This window comes from Armigeres subalbatus, chromosome 1 (assembly GCF_024139115.2).
Source record: "Armigeres subalbatus isolate Guangzhou_Male chromosome 1, GZ_Asu_2, whole genome shotgun sequence".
Lineage (NCBI taxonomy): Eukaryota > Metazoa > Arthropoda > Insecta > Diptera > Culicidae > Armigeres > Armigeres subalbatus.
In genome coordinates, this window is record NC_085139.1 from 16,800,472 (window position 1) to 16,819,649 (window position 19,178).

A 19,178-nucleotide genomic window follows, 5' to 3' on the forward strand; every position below is an offset into this window, starting at 1 on the left:
CCAGACTGATCAAAGCAACGGTGGATGGTGTGCAAAACTCCATTTCGTTTGAATCGCGCTGGGGACTGTGATGTGACTGTGAAACAATGTGATGGACTTTCGTACGTCGTACCTGTTGTTCAACATTGGTGTCATGCGGAGAGCCGGGGTAAGAGTTTTCAACAGATCCAGTCAATTTATTTGTTTCGTGGATGACATGGACGTTGTCGGCCAAACATTTGCAAAGGTGGCAGACACTCGCCTGAAACGTGAAGCAACAAAAGTTGGACTGGTGGTGAATGCATCGAAGACAAAGTACATGGTAGTGGGCGGGACCGAGCACGATAGGGCCCGCCTGGAGAACAATGTTACGATTGGCGGGGACACTTTTCAGGTGGTCGAGGAATTCGTTTACCATGGATCCTTGCTAACGGCTGATAACAATGTTAGTCGTGAAATACGAAGGCGCATCATTTGTAGAAGTCGAGTCTACTACGGGCTCCAAAAGAAACGGCGGTCAAAAAAGATTCACCAACGCACCAAATGTATCATGTACAAAACGCTCATAAGACTGGTAGTCTCCTACTGACATGAAACTTGGACCGTGCTCGAGGATAACTTGCAAGCACTCGGAGTATTTGAGAGACGGGTGCTTCGGACCATCTTTGGCGGTGCGCATGAAGGTATGTGGCGGAGAAGGATGAACCACGTGCTTGCCCAACTCTATGGCGAATAGCATCCAGAAGGTACGATGGGCAAAGCATGTTGCAGGAATGCCGGACAGCAACCCTGCAAAGATGGTGTTCGCTTCCGATCCGGCAGGTAAGGTACGAGACGGTGTGGAGCACAGCGAGCAAGGTGGGCTGACCTGGTACAGTACGACTTGGCGAGCGTAGGGCGCATTCGAGGATGGAGAGATGCGGCCTCGAACCGTGTGTTGTGGCGTCAGATTGTTGATTCAGTGTTATCTGCTTAGATGTAAGCTAAATAAATGAAATGTATATCTTGACAGGTGACTAATGGTCTGTTGACAAGATTTTTAATTTAAGCGGAAGACATTTTGGAGGCCGTTGCTGCACATGCCTTACGAGCTGAATTTCAGAATATTTCGTTAGCTCTAGAACAGCGGTTCTCAACCGTTTTCTTAAGAGATACCCCTTCGAACTTTTGCATTATTTGAGGTATCCCCTCTCGAAAGAAGGCTTCTATTTCTCTTAAAAAATAATTCCGAGCCCTTTGAAGGGAAACTCCTTTCAGCTTTTGAATCCCTTTAAAGTAGATTTCCACGCCTCTTGATTGAAGGCTTCTGAGCCTCTTGTAGATAGGCTTCGCTTTTCGAGCCACTTAAAAGGAGGCTTCCTTTGCATCTTGAAAGGAAGCTTCTGAGCCACTTAATACTATCAAGCCTCTTGAAAGAAGAATTTGAGCTTTTGAAGCGAGGCTCTGAGCCTCTTGAGAGAAGGCTTGCGAGCCTCTTGGAAAGAGGTTTCTGAGTCTCTTTGAAGGAGGCTTCCGAGCCTCTTGAATGGAGGCTTCTGAGCCTCTTGAAAGGATGCTTCCGTGCCCCTTGACAGAAAGCTTTCTTGAAAGGAGGCTCTGAGCCTCTTGAAAGGAGGCTTCCGAGCCTTTTGAAAGGAGGCTTCCGAGTCTCTTGAAAGGAGGCTTCCGAGCCTTTTGAAAGGAGGCTTCCGAGCCTCTTGAAAGGAGGCTTCTTAAGTGCCCAGGAGTCTTCCGAGCCTCTTGCAAGGAGGCCTTCGAGCTGCTTGGAAAAAGGCTTCCGAGAAGCGTAGAAGAATGCTTCTAATCCTCTTGCAACGAAGCAAACGAGCTTTAGTGAAAAAAAATATCATTTTGTGCATTCGACGTTTTCTTCGTTTGATCTTTTGTTCCACAACTCACAGCCCACAGCCCTTTTGAATCCCTTTAAAGTAGGTTTCCGCGCCTCTTAATTGAAGGCTTCTGAGCCTCTTGTAGATAGGCTTCGGTTTTCGAGCCACTTAAAAGGAGGCTTCCTTTGCATCTTGAAAGGAAGCTTCTGAGCCACTTAATACTATCAAGCCTCTTGAAAGAAGAATTCCGAGCTTCTTGAAGCGAGGCTTCCGATCCTCTTGAGAGAAGGCTTCCGAGCCTCTTCAAAGGAGGCTTCCGAGCCTCTTGGAAGGAGGTTTCCGAGCCTCTTGAAAGGAGGCTTCCGAGCCTCTTGAAAGGATGCTTCCGAGCCTCTTGGAAGGAGGCTTCCGAGCCTCTTGAAAGGAGGCTTCCGAGCATCTTGAAAGGAGGTTTCCGAGCCTCTTGAAAGGAAGCTTCCGGGCCTTTTGAAAGGAGGCTCCTGAGTCTCTTGAAATGAGGCTTCTGGAGCCTCTTGAAAGGAGGCTCTGGAGCCTCTTGAAAGGAGGCTTCTGAGCATCTTGAAAGGAGGTTTCTGAGCCTCTTGAAAGGAGGCTTCCTGAGCCTCTTGAATAGAAGCCTGAGCCTTTTGAAAGGAGGCTTCAGAGTCTCTTGAAAGGAGGCCTGAGCCTCTTGAAAGGAGGCTTCCGAACCTCTTGAAAGGAGGCTTCTGCGCATCTTGAATCGAGGCTTCCGACTCTTGAAAGGAGGCTTCTGAGCCTCTTGGAAGGAGGCTTCTGAGTCTCTTGAAAAGAGGCTTTCGAGCCTCTTGAAAGGAGGCTTCTGAGCCTCTTGAAAGGAGGCTTCTGAGCCTCTTGAAAGGAGGCTTCTGAGCCTCTTGAAAGGAGGCTTCTGAGCCTTTTGAAAGGAGGCTTCTGAGCCTCTTGAAAGGAGGCTTCTGAGCCTCTTGAAAGGAGGCTTCCGAGCCTCTTGAAAGGAGGCTTCCGAGCCTCTTGAAAGGAGGCTTCCGAGCCTCTTGAAAGGAGGCTTACGATCTTCTTGAAAGGAGGCAACCTAACCACTTGAAAGGAGGCTTCTTAAGTGCCCAGGAGGCTTCCGAGCCTCTTGAAAGGAGGCCTTCGAGCTGCTTGGAAGAAGGCTTCCGAGAAGCGTAGAAGAATGCTTCTAATCCTCTTGCAACGAAGCAAACGAGCTTTAATGAAAAAAAAAAAATCCTTTTGTGCATTCGACGTTTGATCTTTTGTTCCGCAGCCCTTCATACATTGTGCTGGTTGTTGAAGGCAAGATTTAATTGGGATTTATTGATCGCATTGCATATTATGTACTATATAATTTTTTTGAAATAAAAAATACACAATTATCAAAATTATATCAATGAGTTTTGATTTGAATTGTAATATGTCCGCCATTACGCATTATTGTCCGAGGCACCCATTAGGGCCAGCGAAGGTACCCTCAGGGGTACATGTACCCCAGGTTGAGAACCGCTGCTCTAGAATATCACTATAGGGCAAGGAGTAGAGTGTCCAAAACTACCAAAAGGCCAATTTTCTATTTGAGCTTATAACCTATATTGTTTAAAATGTGAACGGGTTTGATTTTTTTTTAGATTTTTGCGTGATGATGTTTGTGGGTACGTGTGTGTAAATGTCTGTATGTGTGTGATCAAAAATGATCTTATTTCTTATTTAGGCACTTACTCTAAACCGATTTACTCGCAACAAGTTTCATTCGTCAGAGAATGTTGCTCGATTGTTCCCTATCAAAAAATGGGCTCAATAGCTATAACCAAAATACATTTTCATATAATGCACGAGAAAGACGACATTACCGCTAGGGGATTAATTAGGTTTTTTGGTTAACTTCTTTTTTTTCAAATTTCATCTGAGTTATATATAATAATAATAATGGGAAGTTCAGTGCCGCGATACACTTATAAATAATGCCACTTTAATCGAGTTTGGCGACGAACACAATTTACGTAACATTCTAAGGGGGAGGGTTATGTCTTAACGTTGCGCCCAATTCAAGAAAAAAAAATCATCTTTCATACAAAAAAGGGTTACGCAGTGAGAAGGGAAGGGATTCAAAATTTACAATTTTGATATTACTACATAATAGAAGCGAATTATAGATTTAACCATAACGTGTTGGATGAATAGTGTGTTGAATAACTCCTTGCCACAATACCTTTTATAATTATAAAAGAAATCAAAAAAATGAAATTCTATTTCATTGATATCACAATATCACGCTTAAACTATTTAGCTTTGTATGTACGTAGGACTTTCCAAGTCCTCCAAAACGTCTTATACTTCAGAGCATCCAAGTCTTGAATGTTACATTTTTCACCGATGAATATTCCGATGAAGTCGATATGATTTCATTCATTACTTTTTTAAGCTTCGATTCTTTCGAGGTTCTCAGATCGGTAGTTCCAAAAGATCAACCCAGTCTTGAATGTTGATTGGGACCGATGAATATCCAAGTTGGTCCGTTGAATCGAAATAATTTAAGTTTTCACTTTTTCAAGCTCCTTGATCTTTGAGGTTCTCCGAAACGTCCTAGATTTCAGATCATTGCTTCTATGGGATCAATCAAGTCTTGAATGTTTGTACTAATGAGTATCCCAGTAGATCCGATAATTGCACAAGATTACATTCATTATTTTTCTCAAGCTACATCAGACTTCCACATTTTTTTAAATTTTCTGGTTTGCGATCATCAATTATATAAAATCATCCAATATTTTAATGAATAACTTCTCATACATGAAAATTGTTTTTTTTTTGTGTCGAGCCCGAGGATGGCTCGTCTCCGGGTTTGAAAATTATTTCTTGTGATGTGTATGAGCTGGTTCAATCTCACCGATTCAGCTGTGGGCGTTGCAAAATTCTAGTTAACGTCATAAATATTTCGATCTGAATGCAAAGGAGTTTTCGAAAGCCTGACATCTCGAGAACATCTTAGAGAACTTTGAACATAATGAAAATCGGTTTATCGTAGAGTGCATGTTTCCATTTATTGATGTGGTAGTCATCTTGAACTGAAATCATGTTTAAAAATTTTGAACAATTCAAACAAGATCAATGGAAATCAAGTTTTCACGATACATTACCAATATACGAGTATACCAATGATTCGAACATTGCATTGGTCCGATCGGTTCTGGTAGCTAGCATGGTCTAAACCCGGTTACGTTTTGGAGAACCACGAACATCAAATATTTGTAAAAATATAGTGTTCACATGATGCATATCCGCATTAAATCTGAATAAGTATATACCGAAGGTGATAACATTGCAAAGGTCCTTGTTGTTTTGGAAGATACTTTGGCCACGAGAACACGAGAACGTTTTGGAGAAGTTAGACCATCTCATATCCATGGTAATTGTTTCTCGTGATTTGCATATGCTTACTGAACTGAACTGAAGTTTCAGTTCAGTTCAGTAAGCATATGTAAAGTTCAGTTCGATGATGAAGACGATGATAAAGTGCTTGTCGGTCTGGTAGTTACCTTGATTAAACTTTAGAACGTTTGGAAGAACTCTGAACATCCAATAATCATGCAAATCTTGTATAAATAATGTCCATATACTTATTTAACCACATTGGGTATACACCGACGATAAAATAATTGATCACATTGTCAGCCACAGGCAAATCCTGACCCAACTAATATCTTTTCCAATGCCCAACTCCATGGTACTTATGAGGGTGTCGCCGTGTCGGTTTTTTTGTTAACAAGTACTTCATCAACACTTCATTTTGTAGTTCTCTTCATTACTACTTACGGACGTGGCCATGAATAGTAATCCTCATGCTTTCGCCATTTTTATCTTAGATTGAAATTGAGGACTACACCAACCTTGATTTCTGATAACAATCTGGATTGAGATTAGAAGTAACATGAGTATCACTAGTGTCCAATCTAGGAAGTATATCGTAACTATGCTATTCTATGAAGCGAACAGAGCAGGAGTTCTAGTAGACTGAACTCGTGAATGTTTTGAAGAATTTCATATCTACGTGGATATCTGAGCGCAAGAACGTTTTGGACAACCTTTTCATGAACCTAGTAATTGGATCAGTATTCAGAATGAATGATCAATGTAATATCACGAAATCATCCCAAGGTTTTTGGATTTAGAATATAGTCAAGCTTAACATCCGATATTGATGGTTTTAGCTCTCCAATGTGGTCTTAGCTTAGTCAGGCAAATGTGAACCATCCGTTCTTAAAGGGTTAAGGGCCATCCGAAACAATCACCAGAATCAAAGCACAAAAAAAACTATACATTCATCAGAAAAGTGATCCATGAGGTGGTATCTACTACAGCCAATTTAAGAATTACTCCAAAAGTTTGTTAATGTCATTCAAAACTTCGTCCAGGAATGATCCTATAAAAATCCTTCAAACGATATTTCCTCATGTTTTTTATTTGCATTTTTTTTTCATCCAAACAATTCTACATGAAATTTCTATTAAATGTTCATTACAAATTTCTAGAAAAAAAATGACAATAAGAAACAAATGATTTATTTCTTCTACAAATATAATATTTCCATGCATTTTATCTGAATTTCTTTTAAAAATATTTTTTGTGATTCTTTTTATTGTTCATAAAAATTCTAGGTGAACCAGCCAAAAGCTGAAAGCCTCTCTAATAAAGAAGAATAAAAAATCTATTAAAATAAAATTTAAAAAATGTCGAAGGTTTTTTTTGTGAAATTGTTTCAACGTCTGATTGAATTTCAAATTTTCTCAAACTTCACTAACACGGTAGACGTAATAAAGAATGAAGTATAAAAGTGTATAAAGGCAGAAAAAAGAATTGAGCAGAAGAAGAATTGAGACAGAAGCTGGAAATAAAAACTAGATTTCGGAACAAAGGTCACAGTAAGAAGTAGGCAAAAACTAAGAGCAATGTACGGAGGCAATAAAATACATTTTCAATAATTCTATTTTTAAGATAATTCCCTGTTCTTTAAAATTGATTCATCTTAATATTGCAAAACTGAACACATTTTGAGGTCGAAATACGAATCTGTCCAGTAACAAATATGTAATAGAATTCAGGATTATTCTATCCCACCTAGTCGTATTTATACATCCAACGCATATTTCTACTATGTTACTTTTGATCAAAAAAATTAAACTCAAGTTGATTTGTTCTTTTGAGAAATTCGATTGTCACTAAACGCTGATTCAGGTGGAAAGCATTACATTAAATAAGTTTCATCTCATTAGGTAATGAAAATATTGAGAAAATTTTCAAATGCATTCTATAGTTAGTAGGACAATTTGACATGAGTTTGGGTTATCTTGATCAAATATAACGTGGCAAAAATATGCGCATAAGGGCAGCTGAGACAAGTTCAATGATTATGTATTTCGTTTTCTCCGAAATTAGATTCGAAACAACTGTTCCTCCTAACTCGTTCTAATTCACTTTACTACAACCCTGGCCAATTATTCGCTACTTCTCTAGTTAACACGTAACCAACCTTCTAGCACCAAGAGCTTCGCCTACCAAAACCCGTGGGCCACATACGCATATTTTATCCCCCAACTTTTACGTCAGACCTAAACCAAATCTACTACTCAGTCGCAAAGTAATTGACACACGGTGCAAAAAGCAATGGAAATGGATACGTGCAGAAAAGATGATGACAGTGTTATGGGAAAGCGTTAATTTGGAAGCTCTCCGGTAAGCCACCACTACAATACAGTCCCGTCGTTCTAAATCCGGAGCAGAGCGGCAAAAGTTTATGACGGCTGTGACATTGTCACGAAATCTTTCGTCTTGATTAGCACCTCGAATGTACGTACACCGTTTCGTTAGTGTGGCAGCAGAGTGGCACGAAGTAAGCACAGCGCCGTTAACCCACACTCACCCCCAGTCCTAGAATGGTAGTTTGTTGATGTTTAGTAGAACTCCCACAAAGCGAGACACAATTTTCTACCACCCCATGCTACTATCTACTTCAATCATCTACGACCGCAACCCTTAACACCCACGCGTTACCGGTATCAAATAACGAGCACAAAGCACTCACCTTCGTCTTTGGTGCGTTTCTCCTCGCGCCGCTGGAGGACCACCTTCTTGAAGATGACGGCAGCCGCTTCGACGGCATTCTGAATCTCCTGTTCGCCGAGATAGGTCTTGTGCTGTTGCGTGCCGCACCGAAAGCAAAAACGAAAACCGAAAACGGAAATTTAAATTTCAATCCTCCAATCCTGCATGTGCAATAGAATCTTACCTTCTTATCAATTAAATTGATCTGCTCGTCGCTGCTGTTGTCACTGTTCTTATCGCCGCAGAATATGCCATCATCCAACGATTTCGATTTGTCCTCGTCCGGCTCTTCGTAGCCGTACTTCTCCTCCATCAGTTTGGAAGCCACAATGTCCAAACTCTTGGAGTCGCGTTTCTGCAGCCGTTGATTCTGCAGTATCTGCTGGAAGGCGGAGATCTTACGGGGACCGGGCCGAGCGATGGCCCCGGAACTGCCACCAACGGGTGTTCCTTGCGCCGGAGTACCGACGCCCGTCGTTGTCGCGGTGCTCGCCCCCGGTGCAGCATGGAGTGGCTGCTGTTGCTGCTGCTGCTGCTGGAACGGATAATTCAGCGCTGCCACTATGTCGGATTCGCATGCCTGGTCCATCGATTTGAACGCTTTACGGCGGGGCGAGGGTAGCTTTATCGATCGCTGGGCACGTTCCAGGATTTCGGCGAGCGGTCGGGGCGATGGGATTTTAGAGATTTCCGTCTTGCGGGCGTTCGGCATTTGCTGGAAATGGATGGATGTGGGCACGGTTAGTTACCAGCTTGTAAACATGGTAGATTTGCGATTCCGGGAAAGCAGGTTGTCGGAAATCCCCCAATTTGGCGATATCGTTTTCTCGGGGAAGACTTTCCAGAGAAAATACATGTGTCTGAATTCTGGGGAAACTGTCGTTCGTTATTGATATGACTTATTCCACACCAAGTAATTGAGAAGATTCGCAGAGGCAGCAATTTTGTTTACCGATTGTCATCCACTGGAAATGACGACACGGCCACTCTTATCGGAATATGACATTGAAATTGAGTTGCTATTCGACAGAATAGACAGCTTCTTTCTGTTGTTTGGCTATAATTTCTGTTCCCAGAAATTATGTAAATACGAAAATTGAACTTTTCGCCGACTTGTCTGTTGGTTCGGTTTAAGGGAGATTCCGAGAAGTGTGACGCTCCAAACGAAAATTCCTTTAAATTTGAGGCATATCAGCGAAATGATTGATGGAAAGAATCATTTTCATTTACAGGTATTGAATCCTTCGCATTTTGCCAATGAGCTTCGAAAGGTACAAAAAAATCATTTGTGAACTAAACTCTTTAAAATTTCAAACACATTTATTCAGCAAATGAAAAACTGAAAAGAAGGACAATAACCGGTTATTAGGAATTGTATTAAAGTATTAAAGAATTAGGAAAATAGAAAAACGGAAGTATTTAGGAATCAAGTATATAAGGAATTAAATAATTGAGGGATTGAGGAATTAAGGAATTGAGTTAAGAAATTAAGGAATTAGGAAATTGAGAACGGGGAACTGAAGAAGTAAAAAAATAAATAATTAGAGAATTAAGATATTGAGGAATAAAGAAATAAAAGAAAAAAATAAAGTAATGAAAAATAAAGGAATGAAGGAATACAAGCATAAAGGAATGAAAAAAGGAATAAAGGAATGAAGAAATAAAGGAATAAAGAAATAAAGGAATAAAGTAATAAAGGAATAAAGGAATAAAAGAGTAAAGTAATAAAGGAATAAAAGAGTAAAGGAATAAAGGAATGAAGGAATTAAGGAATAAAGGAAAAAATGGAAAAAGGAATAAAGGAATAAAGAAAAAAAAATAATAAAGGAAAAAAGGAATAAAGGGATAAATGAATAAAGGAATAAAGGAATAAAGGAATAAAGGAATAAAGGAATAGAGGAATAAAGCAATAAAAGAACAAATGAATAAAGGAATAAAGAAATAAAGGACTAAAGGAATAGTTGAGGAATTAAGGAATTAAGAAATTAAGGAATAAAGGAATAAGGGATTAAGGAATTAAGGAATTAAGGAATTAAGGAATTAAGGAATTAAGGAATTAAGGAATTAAGGAATTAAGGAATTAAGGAATTAAGGAATTTAGGAATTAAGGAATTAAGGAATTGAGGAATTAAGGAATTAAGGAATTAAGGAATTAAGGAATTAAGGAATTAAGGAATTAAGGAATTAAGGAATTAAGGAATTAAGGAATTAAGGAATTAAGGAAATAAGAAATTAAGGAATTAAGAAATTAAGGAATTAAGGAATTTAGGAATTAAAGAATTAAGGAATTAAGGGATTGAGGGATTAAGAATTAAGGAATTTAGGAATTAGGGGTTAAGGAATTAAGGAATTAAGGCATTAAGAAATTAAGGAATTGAATTAAGAAATGAGGGAATTAAGGAATTGAGTAATTGAGGAATTAAGAAATTAAGGAATTAAGGAATTAAGGAATTAAGGAATTAAAGAATTAGGTAATAAAGGAATTGAGGAATTCAGGTTTAAGAATTAAGGAATAAAGGAATTAAGGAATTAAGAAATTAAGGAATTCAGGAATTCTGGAATTCTGGAAATAATGAATTAAGGAATTATAGAATTAAAGAATTAAGGATCTGAGGAATTAAGGAATTAAGAAAGTAAGGAATTAAGGAATTAAGCAATAAAGTAATTAAGGAATAAAAATGAATAAATGAATAAAGGAATGGAGGAATTGAGGAAATAAGGAATTAAGGAATTAAGGAATTAAGGAGTTAAGGAATTAAGGAATTAAGGAATTAGGGAATTAAAGAATTGAGGAATTAAGGAATTAAGGAATTAAGAAATTAAGGAATTAAAGAAATAAGTAATAAAGGAATTAAGGAATTCAGGTTTAAGAATTAAGGAATAAAGGAATTAAGGAATTAAGTAATTCAGGAATTAAGAAATTCAGGAATTCTGGAAATAATAAATTAAGGAATTATAGAATGAAAGAAATAAGGAACTGAGGAATTAAGGAATTATTCAAATTTAGGAGTTAAGGAATTAAGCAATAAAGGAAATGAATAAAGGAATTAAGGAATTAAGGAATTAAGGAATTAAGGAATTAAGGAATTAAGGAATTGAGGAATTAAGGAATTAAAGAATTACGGTATTAAGGAATTAAGGAATTAAGGAATTAAGGAATTAAGGAATTAAGGAAGTAAGGAATTAAGGAATTAAGGAATTAAGGAATTAAGGAATTAAGGAATTAAGGAATTAAGGAATTAAGGAATTAAGGAATTAAGGAATTAAGGAATTAAAGAGTTAAAGAATTAAGGAATTAAGGAATTAAGGAATTCAGGTTTACGAATTAAGGAATAAAGGAATTAAGGAATTAAGAAATTAAGGAATTCAGGAATTCTGGAATTCTGGAAATAATGAATTAAGGAATTATAGAATTAAAGAATTAAGGAACTGAGGAATTAAGGAATTAAGGAGTTAAGGAATTAAGCAATAAAGGAAATGAATAAATGAATAAAGGAATGAAGGAATGAAGGAATTAAGGAATTAAGGAATTAAGGAATTTAGGAATTAAGGAATTAAGGAATTAAGGAATTAAGGAATTAAGGAATTAAGGAATTAAGGAATTAAGGAATTAAGGAATTAAGGAATTAAGGAATTAAGGAATTAAGGAATTAAGGAATTAAGGAATTAAGGAATTAAGGAATTAAGGAATTAAGGAATTAAGGAATTGAAGAATTATGAATTAAGGAATTAAGGAATTAAGGAATTAAGGAATTAAGGAATTAAGGAATTGAAATTAAGGAATTAAGGAATTAAGGAATTAAGGAATTAAGGAATTAAGGAATTATGAATTAAGGAATTGAGAACTGAATTAAGGAATTAAGGAATTAAGGAATTAAGAATTAAGGAATTGGGAATTAAGGAATTAAGAAATTAAGGAATTAAGGAATTAAGGAATTAAGGAATTAAGGAATTAAGGAATTAAGGAATTAAGGAATTAAGGAATTAAGGAATTAAGGAATTAAGGAATAAAGGAATAAAGGAATAAAGGAATAAAAGAGTAAAGTAATAAAGGAATAAAGGAATAAAAGAGTAAAGGAATAAAGGAATGAAGGAATTATGGAATAAAGGAAAAAAGGAATAAAGGAATAAAGAAAAAAAAAATTAATAAAGGAATTAAGGAATTAAGGAATTAAGGAATTAAGGAATTAAGGAATTAAGGAATTAAGGAATTAAGGAATTAAGGAATTAAGGAATTAAGGAATTAAAGAAATAAGGAACTAAGGAACCATGAATTAAGGAATTACGAAACAAATTAAGGAATTAAGGAATTAAGGAATTAATGAATCAAGGAATTAAGGAATTAACCCATGAAATTAAGGAATTAAGGAATTAAGGAATTAAGGAATTAAGGAATTAAGGAAACGAACTAAGGAATCAAGGAACCATGAACCACGAACCAAGGAACTACGAACTACGAATTAAGGAATTAAGGAACTTACGAACCATGAACCAAGGAACTCACGAATTAAGGAACCAAGGAACTACGAATTAAGGAACGAACTTAAGGAATTCACGAACTAAGGAATTATGAACTAAGGAATTAAGGAATTAAGGAATTAAGCGAATTAATAGAACCACGAATTAAGGAATCAAGGAATTAAGGAACCATGAATTAAGGAACTTAAGAATTAAGGAACTAAGGAACTAAGGAATTAAAGAATTAAGGAACCACGAATTAAGGAATTAAGGAACTAAGGAATTAAGGAACCAAGGAATTAAGGAATTAAGGAACAAGGAACCACGAACTATGAATTAAGGAATGAAGGAATTAAGCGAACTACGAACTGGAACTATGAATTAAGGAACTAAGGAATTATGAATTAAGGAATACGAAATTAAGGAATTAAGGAATTAAGGAATTAAGGAATTAAGGAATTAAAGAATTAAGGAATTAAGGAATTAAGGAATTAAGGAATTAAGGAATTAAGGAATTAAGGAATTAAGGAATTAAGGAATGAAGGAATTATGGAATTAAGGAGTTAAGGAATTAAGGAATTAAGGAATTAAAGAATTAAAGAATAAAGGAATTAAGAAATTAAGGAATTCAAGAATTCTGGAATTCTAGAATTCTGGAAATAATGAATTAAGGAATTATAGAAGTAAAGAATTAAGGAACTGAGGAATTAAGGAATTAAGGAATTAAGGAGTTAAAGAATTAGGCAATAAATGAAATGAATAAATGAATAAAGGAATGAAGGAATTAGGGAAATAATCAACGAATTGACAAATTGATAAGCTAACGAATTAACTCATGGAAATAGCGAGTGAAAAACTGAAAAGAAGAAAAATGACCGATTATTAGGAATTGAGAAATGTATTATTGGAATTAAAATATTAAAGAATTTGGAAAAAAGATATTAAGAAATTATTGAATAAGGGATTAATGGGCTTTCCTTAGTTGTGCGGTTAAATGCGCGACTACAAAGCAAGTTCGATTTCCGGCCCAGTGTAAGAAATTCTCGGGACGGAAATTTACGAATTCTACCAATTTACGAATTTACTAATTTTACCAATTTTACGAATTTACGATTTTAAAATTTTAAAATTTTAGAATTTTAGAATTTTAGAATTTTAGAATTTTAGAATTTTAGAATTTTAGAATTTTAGAATTTTAGAATTTTAGAATTTTAGAATTTTAGAATTTTAGAATTTTAGAATTTTAGAATTTTAGAATTTTAGAATTTTAGAATTTTAGAATTTTAGAATTTTAGAATTTAGAATTTTAGAATTTTAGAATTTTAGAATTTTAGAATTTTAGAATTTTAGAATTTTAGAATTTTAGAATTTTAGAATTTTAGAATTTTAGAATTTTAGAATTTTAGAATTTTAGAATTTTAGAATTTTAGAATTTTAGAATTTTAGAATTTTAGAATTTTAGAATTTTAGAATTTTAAATTTTGAATTTTAGAATTTAGAATTTTAGGAATTTAGAATTTTAGAATTCCCAGAATTTTTAGAATTTTAGAATTTTAGAATTTTAGAATTTTAGAATTTTAGGTGTAACCTTAGAATCTTAGAACTTTAGAATTCCAGAATCTTTAGAAACTCAGAATTTTAGAACCTTAGAATCTTTAGAATTAGAACCTTAGAACTTAGAACTCAGAATTTTAGAACCTTTAGAATTTGTAGAATCTTTAGAACCTTAGAACTTTCAGAACCTTTAGAATTTTAGAACCTTGAGAACTTTAGAACCTTTAGAACTTTAGAATCCTTTAGAACTCCAGAATTTTAGAACTCCAGGAATTCAGAACCTTAGAATTTTAGAATTTTTAGAATTTAGAATTTTAGAATTTTAGAATTAGAACTCAGAACTCCAGAATTTTAGAATTTAGAATTTTAGAATTTTAGAATTTTAGAATTTTAGAATTTTAGAACCTTAGAATTTTTAGAATTTTAGAATTTCAGAATTTTAGAATTTTAGAATTTTAGAACCTTAGAATTTAGAATTTCAGAATTTTAGAATTTTAGAATTTTAGAATTTTAGAATTTTAGAATTTTAGAATTTTAGAATTTTAGAATTTTGAAATTTTAGAATTTTAGAATTTTAGAATTTTAGAATTTTAGAATTTTAGAATTTTAGAATTTTAGAATTTTAGAATTTTAGAATTTTAGAATTTTAGAATTTTAGAATTTTAGAATTTTAGAATTTTAGAATTTTAGAAATTTAGAATTTTAGAATTTTAGAATTTTAAATTTTTAGAATTTTAGAATTTTAGAATTTTAGAACCTCAGAATTTTAGAATCTTGTGAACCTTAGAATTTTAGAATTTTAGAATTTTAGAATTTTAGAATTTTAAATTTTAGAATTTTAGAATTTTAGAATTTTAGAATTTTAGAATTTTAGAATTTTAGAATTTTAGAATTTTAGAATTTAGAATTTTAGAATTTTAGAATTTTAGAATTTTAGAATTTTAGAATTTTCAGAATTTTAGAATTTTAGAATTTTTAGAACCTTTTAGAATTTTAGAATTTTAGAATTTTAGAATTTTAGAATTTTAGAACCTTAGAACCTTAGAATTTTAGAACTTAGAACTTTAGAATTTTAGAATTTTAGAATTTTAGAATTTTAGAATTTTAGAATTTTGAACCTTAGAACCTTAGAATTTTAGAATTTTAGAATTTTAGAATTTTAGAACTTTAGAATTGAATTTTTGAATTTTAGAACCTTAGAATTAGAACCTTTAGAATTTAAGAACTTAGAACCTTAGAATTTTAGAACCTTAGAACTTTAGAATTTTAAAGAACTTAGAATTTTAGAATCTTTAGAATTTTAGAATTTTAGAACCTTAGAACTCAGAACTCAGAACCTTAGAATTTAGAACTTTTAGAACTTTAGAATTTTAGAACTCAGAACCTTAGAACCTTAGAATTTAGAATTTTAAACTCAGAATCTAGAACCTTAGAATTTTAGAATTTTAGAATTTTTAGAACCTTTAGAACTCAGAATCTTAGAATTTTAGTATTTTAGAATTTTAGAATTTTAGAATTTTAGAATTTTAGAATTTTAGAATTTCAGAACCTTAGAATCTAGAAATTTTAGAATCTAGAACCTTAGAATTTTAGAATTTTAAATTTTAGAATTTTAGAATTTTAAATTTTAGAATTTTAGAATTTTAGAATTTTAGAATTTTAGAATTTTAGAATTTTAAATTTTAGAATTTTAGAATTTTAGAATTTTAGAATTTTAGAATTTTAGAATTTAGAATTTTAGAATTTTAGAATTTTAGAATTTTAGAATTCTAGATTTTAGAATTTCAGAATTTTAGAATTTTAGAATTTCAGAATTTCAGAATTTTAGAATTTTAGAATTTTAGAATTTTAGAATTTTAGAATTTAGAATTTAGAATTTTAGAATTTTAGAATTTAAGAATTTGAGAATTAAGGAATTTTAGAATTTTAGAATTTTAGAATTTTTAGAATTTTAGAATTTTAGAATTTTAGAATTTTAGAATTTTAGAATTTTAGAATTTTAGAATTTTAGAATTTTAGAATTTTAGAATTTTAGAATTTTAGAATTTTAAATTTTAGAATTTTAGAATTTTAGAATTTTAGAATTTTAGAATTTTAGAATTTTAAATTTTAGAATTTTAGAATTTTAGAATTTTTAGAATTTTAGAATTTTAGAATTTTAGAATTTTTAGAATTTTAGAATTTTAAATTTTTAGAATTTTAGAATTTTAGAATTTTAGAATTTCTTTAGAATTTTAGAATTTTAGAACTTTAGAATTTTAGAATTTTAGAATTTTAGATATTTAGAATTTTAGAATTTTAGAATTTTAGAATTTTAGAATTTTAGAATTTTAGAATTTTAGAATTTTAGAATTTTAGAATTTTAGAATTTTAGAATTTTAGAATTTTAGATATTTAGAATTTTAGAATTTTAGAATTTTAGAATTTTAGAATTTTAGAATTTTAGAATTTTAGAATTTTAGAATTTTAGAATTTTAGAATTTTAGAATTTTAGAATTTTAGAATTTTAGAATTTTAGAATTTTAGAATTTTAGAATTTTGGAATTTAGAATTTTGGAATTTAGAATTTTAGAATTTTAGAATTTTAGAATTTTAGAATTTTAGAATTTTAGAATTTTAGAATTTTAGAATTTTAGAATTTTAGAATTTTAGAATTTTAGAATTTTAGAATTTTAGAATTTTAGAATTTTAGAATTTTAGAATTTTAGAATTTATGAACCTTAGAATTTTAGAATTTAGAATTTTAGAATTTTAGAATTTAGAATTTTAGAATTTTAAATTTTAGAATTTTAGAATTTTAAATTTTAGAATTTTAGAATTTTAGAATTTTAGAATTTTAGAATTTTAGAATTTTAGAATTTTAGAATTTTAGAATTTTAGAATTTTAGAATTTTAGAATTTTAGAATTTTAGAATTTTAGAATTTTAGAATTTTAGAATTTTAGAATTTTAGAATTTTAGAATTTTAGAATTTTATAATTTTAGAATTTTAGAATTTAAAAATTTTAGATTTTAAGAATTTAAGAATTTTAAATTTTAAAATTTTTAGAATTTTTAATTTTTAAATTTTAAAAATTTTAGAACTTTAGAATTTTAAAATTTTAGAATCTTATAGTTTTAGAATTTTAGAATTTTAGAATTTTAGAATTTTATAATTTTAGAATTTTAGAATTTTAGAATTTTAGAATTTTAGAATTTTAGAATTTTAGACATTTTGAATTTTAGAATTTTGGAAATAATATTTTCTTATTATTATTATTATTATTATTATTATTGTCTTTATTTCAGAGGCTTTCAGCCCTAGGCTGGCTCACCTCTTAAAAATATTTTCTTAAATTTCAAATAGTTTCGATTTTGGTGTATTAGAATTTCAATTTTATTTTTTTATTTGGAATTTTGGAACTTTGGACTCTTGGAATTATTTCCTAAAATCCAGTTCCAAATTTTATAAATTACAATATTTTAAAATTCTAAAATTCCGAAAATGTAGTTTCGAGATTTTGAATTTCTGCAAGTTTAGAAATTTAGATTTTCGTCATCAAAAATTGAGGTGTTAAGAAATTAACGAATTATGTATGAAGGTTTGGAACCAGCTATTGCAATGGTCTCGGATCGACCATTTCTTCAGGAATTGAGAAATTGAAGAATTGAGAAATCTGATCCTCATGGCATAAGTCCCATGTATCTCGAATTTTCTACCAATTCTATAAAAAGAATTACAATATAGGTTCGATATCTTATGATTCGTCAATAGTGCAAGTTATAAGGTAGGCCATTCAAAGAAAAACAAGGAAAAAAGAATTAGAAAAAAGGACGATGGAAGGAAGAAAATTAAATAAAAGAAGAAAGAGATAGGTAAAAAAAAAATGGTAAAAAAATTGGAAATAAAGAAGAAAGTTGAATGAAATAAAAGAAAAAAGGAAGAGGTAGAAAAAATGAAGGAAATAAGAAATAATGAAGAAAGTAAGTAATAAGAAATAAAGTAAGTAAAAATAGAGAAGTTCCAGTATAAAATAAGAAATACGGAAAAGGAAAAAGAAAACGAAAATGTTAGAAAAAGAGAAGGGAAATGAGTAAGCATGAAATTAATAAATTAAGAGGAAAGGAAAAATAGAAAAAAATAAAAAAGAACTATTTAATCAAGGAAGAGGAAAGATAAATTGAAGTAAAAAAGGGTTAGAAGGAGAAAAAGAAGTGTGTTTTAGAATTTTAGAATTAGAATTTTAGAATTTTAGAATTTTAGAATTTTAGAATTTTAGAATTTTAGAATTTTAGAATTTTAGAATTTTAGAATTTTAGAATTTTAGAATTTTAGAATTTTAGAATTTTAGAATTTTAGAATTTTAGAATTTTAGAATTTTAGAATTTTAGAATTTTAGAATTTTAGAATTTTAGAATTTTAGAATTTTAGAATTTTAGAATTTTAGAATTTTAGAATTTTAGAATTTTAGAATTTTAAAATTTTAGAATTTTAGAATTTTAGAATTTTAGAATTTTAAAATTTTAGAATTTTAGAATTTTAGAATTTTAGAATTTTAGAATTTTAGAATTTTAGAATTTTAGAATTGTAGAATTTTAGAATTGTAGAATTTTAAAATTTTAGAATTTTAGAATTTTAGAATTTTAGAATTTTAGAATTTTAGAATTTTAGAATTTTAGAATTTTAGAATTTTAGAATTTTAGAATTTTAGAATTTTAGAATTTTAGAATTTTAGAATTTTTAGAATTTTAGAATTTTAGAATTTTAGAATTTTAGAATTTTAGAATTTTAGAATTTTAGAATTTTAGAATTTTAGAATTTTAGAATTTTAGAATTTTAAAATTTTAGAATTTAGAATTTTAGAATTTTAGAATTTTAGAATTTTAGAATTTTAGAATTTTAGAATTTTAGAATTTTAGAATTTTAGAATTTTAGAATTTTAGAATTTTAGAATTTTAGAATTTTAGAATTTTAGAATTTTAGAATTTTAGAATTTTAAAATTTTAGAATTTTATAGTTTTAGAATTTTAGAATTTTAGAATTTTAGAATTTTATAGTTTTAGAATTTTAGAATTTTAGAATTTTAGAATTGTAGAATTTTAGAATTTTAGACATTTTGAATTTTAGAATTTTGGAAATAATATTTTCTTATTATTATTATTATTATTATTATTATTGTCTTTATTTCAGAGGCTTTCAGCCCTAGGCTGGCTCACCTCTTAAAAATATTTTCTTAAATTTCAAATAGTTTCGATTTTGGTGTATTAGAATTTCAATTTT

At 31.0% G+C, this 19,178-nt stretch overlaps 1 protein-coding gene across 1 annotated transcript in view; it reads right to left on the reverse strand.

The window, feature by feature from the left end:
• Window positions 1-19,178, reverse strand: part of LOC134222281 (uncharacterized) — a 340,534-nt gene that overhangs the window by 123,294 nt on the left and 198,062 nt on the right. The window contains 2 exon segments of the mRNA XM_062701427.1: window positions 7,888-7,999; window positions 8,092-8,622. Of these exon segments, the coding sequence (XP_062557411.1) occupies window positions 7,888-7,999; window positions 8,092-8,622 (643 nt within the window).